At 54.3% G+C, this 2,479-nt stretch overlaps 1 protein-coding gene across 1 annotated transcript; it reads left to right on the plus strand.

Annotated features, from left to right (window-relative positions):
- Positions 1-21: 21 nt before the first annotated feature.
- On the plus strand, positions 22-2,210 carry PHACADRAFT_252267 (uncharacterized protein). Its single transcript, XM_007393432.1, has 11 exons — positions 22-246; positions 303-364; positions 425-514; positions 564-702; positions 758-847; positions 899-1,203; positions 1,254-1,322; positions 1,376-1,415; positions 1,466-1,522; positions 1,575-1,670; positions 1,729-2,210. Exons 1-11 carry the CDS (start codon positions 117-119, stop codon positions 2,067-2,069), a joined length of 1,419 nt encoding a protein of 472 aa, XP_007393494.1. The 5' UTR covers positions 22-116; the 3' UTR covers positions 2,070-2,210.
- The last annotated feature ends 269 nt before the right edge of the window (positions 2,211-2,479 follow it).

Below are 2,479 nucleotides of genomic sequence, written 5' to 3' on the forward strand. Positions count from 1 at the left end.
GAACGCCAGTGTTGGACGCGAGAATACAGCGGCAGTATATGCCACTCCTGGGCATGTAGTCAGCCCCGACCGACTCTCTTGCCACCCTCCAACGACCCGCATATCCGCCCCTGACCATGGCCCACAGGAAACGTATGTCTGTGTCCAGCATGAGCTTGAGGAGCCCGTCGCCGAAGCCAGGCCTCAGCTTGCAGGCCCCGGAGCTCGAGGCTTGGGTCAAGACATGGGAGACCGTACCGGCAAGGGGTAAGCATGCCACTGTTCGTACTCCGAGAACTTAACACAATGCAGACTATCTCTAGATCTCATTGATTCACCGGTTATAGCGGTCGACGCGCAGACGAGCGTTGAAGATGCTTGCGAGGTGCGTTCTGACTTCTCCCAGCAACCAGCCAATACTCAATCTCCTTTTCCCCATGCGCAGGTTTTGTTGAGCAAGGACGTCTCGTGTATCGCGGTGAACAGACCTCCCTCATCCTCTGTTCACGAAGCACCATTCATCGGCCTATTCGACGTACGTGCGCCTTGGCCGACGTGCTTTTCACTTGACTGATGGGTACCAGTTTCCGGATGTGAACGCTTTTCTAACTCTCGCCGCGACAAGGCATCGCTGGTCTCCTGAAGAGCTCCGTGAAAAGCCTCGAACAGATGAAATCATCATCGCAGCGAAAACGGGTCGTGTACCAGTACACCTCATCAGCAGTACGTCCCCCTCAAGCATCCACAGCCTTCGCCTGAGCTCACTCTTGCTCGCCAGACTTGTCCGAGAAGAACCCTCTTGAGATTCTTCCCTATGACGCAACCATCATATCGTTACTAGCCATCTTCGCAAAGGGAACCCACAGAGGTAACTCCGTCCTTATCGTCGGCAAATCGCTATATACTGAAGCGCGCCTAGCCGTCATTCGGGCTCCATCGCCGCCCTCCGAGTATGTCGGCATGGTCTCGGACAAGGCCCTGCTCGAGTGGTTCACAGTCAATGGCCAGCGGACGCCCGGCCTTGAGTCATTCTTCCAATCGTCACTGGCGAGCCACGCGCTGCCCTCACTATATCTGTACAGCTCAGTTGTGGCGTTGAAGGCGAGCGATACCGTGCTTGATGCGATGCACCTCATGAGCGACTGCGGTGTTAGCAGCGTTGCTGTCCTCGAGGAGGACGGAGGGCGCCTATTGAGCGCCGTGTCTGCTACTGATATCGGAAAGGTACAGGCACACCAGATCTTTTATGGGTTGAAAGGCTGAACACAGTTTAGTTGGTTGTTCCATCTCAAAGCAGCCAGATCCTGTCCACCCCTTTACATGTCTTCATTTCTCTAATCAAAGTAGGTATTGAGTATGCATGATCTTGAAGTGCCTTCTAACACAAGGCGCGCAGGAACCAGATGGGTCGACAGATGGTATTGACAAGTATCCCGGTATGTCCATCGGATAAATGCATGTCGTCCTTTACTAACGGTCTCTGCAGTGTATAGCGTGGCGCCTACAAGCACTCTACTTTATGCCATGCAGAAAACCGTTGCAAGTGTGTATCACGCTCTGTTCTTCGGTCTGCTTTCATGACTCATCGCCTGTAGCCAATTCGCACAGATTATTCATCTCGGACGACACAATTCCTTCACCGCCAGCTCATCATGGTCCAAGTGTGTCTGGAGTCGTGTCGATTGTTGACGGTACGCCGCTTCTCCCCTCCCAGACTACACAGCGAAATTCATCGTCTTTCAATGTTAGTCCTTTCTATTTTTGCACACCTCGCCAAACTGCCCAATGTGGACCCACAGGCGATGGTCCGACACCGCAGAGCGTCCTCCGCGTCCTCCGGTTCCTCATTCTCGTCGCGCTCGCCTGACTCGTATGCACATATCGGGCGCTCGCGCTCGAGCAGTCGCACGGGGCTCAGTGGCAGCGTGCGGGGCAAGCGCATGTCTATCTCGTCCAACTCGGGCGTCAGCCTGAGCCCTGGGCTCCCGCCTACTCTGCCTAGCTCTTCTGGATCGGGGCTCAGCGGACGCATCCCCAGCATGGAGAGCTTACAGTCCACTACTCAATGGGCCGAGAGGGTACCGAGGTGACCGCTACAAGGTAGCATATGACCGAAGGCTTGTGAAATAATACATGCATTCAGTTTTCTCCATCCGCTCTACGCAAGATTGTACTATCATGTTCTAGCGCCAGTGATATGCCTCCGGAAATGTACGCAAAGTGATCAAGCCAAGCTACTTCAGACTTTGGATGCTTACTTCGGTAGCGGTGATGTGCTGACGAAATGCATATTTAAAAAGCCTTCTGCGGCGCGCGAGATCTTGTGCAGTCCCGCCAGCTCGACAGCATCACGGATCGCCTTCACCTCTTCGGCGGTAAGTTGGACGTTTACCGTGTTTGCATTCTCCTCGACACGCTGCCAGCGAAGTCAATCATCCTTTCACGCCTTCAGATATACAGGACACTCATTCCGGGGTTGGTAGTACCGGGGATCGGGATG

The sequence above is a fragment of the Phanerochaete carnosa genome (assembly GCF_000300595.1).
Source record: "Phanerochaete carnosa HHB-10118-sp unplaced genomic scaffold PHACAscaffold_3, whole genome shotgun sequence".
NCBI classification, from domain to species: Eukaryota; Fungi; Basidiomycota; class Agaricomycetes; order Polyporales; family Phanerochaetaceae; genus Phanerochaete; species Phanerochaete carnosa.

Coding starts and splice junctions, on each gene's coding strand:
- PHACADRAFT_252267 (XM_007393432.1), top strand. CDS start 117: ATGGCCCACAGGAAACGTATGTCTGTGTCCAGCATGAGCTTGAGGAGC. Junction 365..424: donor GCGTTGAAGATGCTTGCGAG/GTGCGTTCTGAC, acceptor CCCCATGCGCAG/GTTTTGTTGAGCAAGGACGT. Junction 1,671..1,728: donor AGTCGTGTCGATTGTTGACG/GTACGCCGCTTC, acceptor TTTCAATGTTAG/TCCTTTCTATTTTTGCACAC.